The following is an 855-nucleotide window of genomic DNA, read 5'->3' as shown; positions in this document are numbered from 1 at the left end:
AAGAAATATATATATATATATATATATATATTTAGCACTGTAGCTAATCGAATGATAGTATACGAACTAATTACTACTTAAACTTAATCCAGGGTAACATTAAAATTTTCTTCCGTCACATTAAAATTTTGTTGCCAGCTTAATTATTTCAATCTTTTTTCCACCAATCCTTTATAAAGTCATGGCGAAAACCATTAGGGTTACGGCTGCACGTGCTTCAAATTCTCACCAAAACCGCACGTGGGTCGATTTTTCTCCATTCCGGTTTTACCCTCCGTGTTCTCTCCCTCGTCTGGTTTCTTCTTCAGACCCCCCTACATTTAGATATTCCGGTTCGACCACAAACATTTCAGAAATTATCAGAAATACCCATCAATTTTACCCAGTTTCTCAAGACTCCCACTGATCGGAGCAGTACCACTGTTCGTCGTCGGCGAACAGCTTGCAAGCCTCCTCTCCGGTGAAGAGATCTCCATGCTCTTCCATCTTCACGAAATTACCAAAACACCCCAACGTCATCTCGACCGCCGCCACGTGGCAGTGTCCCTCCTCGTTCAGGACGGCGCTCGAGTCGCTGCTGTCGGCTGGCCCTTCCTTGAAGCTGTCGGCGCGTGGGAATATGTTGAACATCTCGTACTCGATCTCCGCCGGTAGTAGCGGCGGCGTACGGTGACCCATATCCGGCATATCATCGGCCGTCACCGGCGCCGGTGGTGCTGCTTCCTCTTCCTTGACGGCGATACCATCATTATGGCTCCTCTCTTTCTCTTCTATGTTGAGTTGTGCTCTCAGCTCCTTGATCTGTAATATTGTCGACAAGAATCTTAGATGAACATACAATTGGTTTCTTACGTC

General features: G+C 45.8%; 1 protein-coding gene across 1 annotated transcript; it reads right to left on the bottom strand.

The window, feature by feature from the left end:
* Positions 1 to 52: 52 nt before the first annotated feature.
* Positions 53 to 818, bottom strand: LOC104821181 (homeobox-leucine zipper protein ATHB-5-like). The gene is made up of 2 exons (XM_010551983.2): positions 419 to 818; positions 53 to 314 (listed from the first exon to the last, which is right to left on the bottom strand). Exons 1-2 carry the CDS (start codon positions 685 to 687, stop codon positions 305 to 307), a joined length of 279 nt encoding a protein of 92 aa, XP_010550285.1. The 5' UTR covers positions 688 to 818; the 3' UTR covers positions 53 to 304.
* Between the last annotated feature and the right edge of the window lie 37 nt (positions 819 to 855).

This window comes from Tarenaya hassleriana, unplaced genomic scaffold (assembly GCF_000463585.1).
Source record: "Tarenaya hassleriana unplaced genomic scaffold, ASM46358v1 Cleome3219, whole genome shotgun sequence".
NCBI classification, from domain to species: domain Eukaryota; kingdom Viridiplantae; phylum Streptophyta; class Magnoliopsida; order Brassicales; family Cleomaceae; genus Tarenaya; species Tarenaya hassleriana.
The sequence above is the reverse complement of the archived record's forward strand: the minus strand, read 5'-3'. Positions and strand labels throughout refer to the sequence as shown.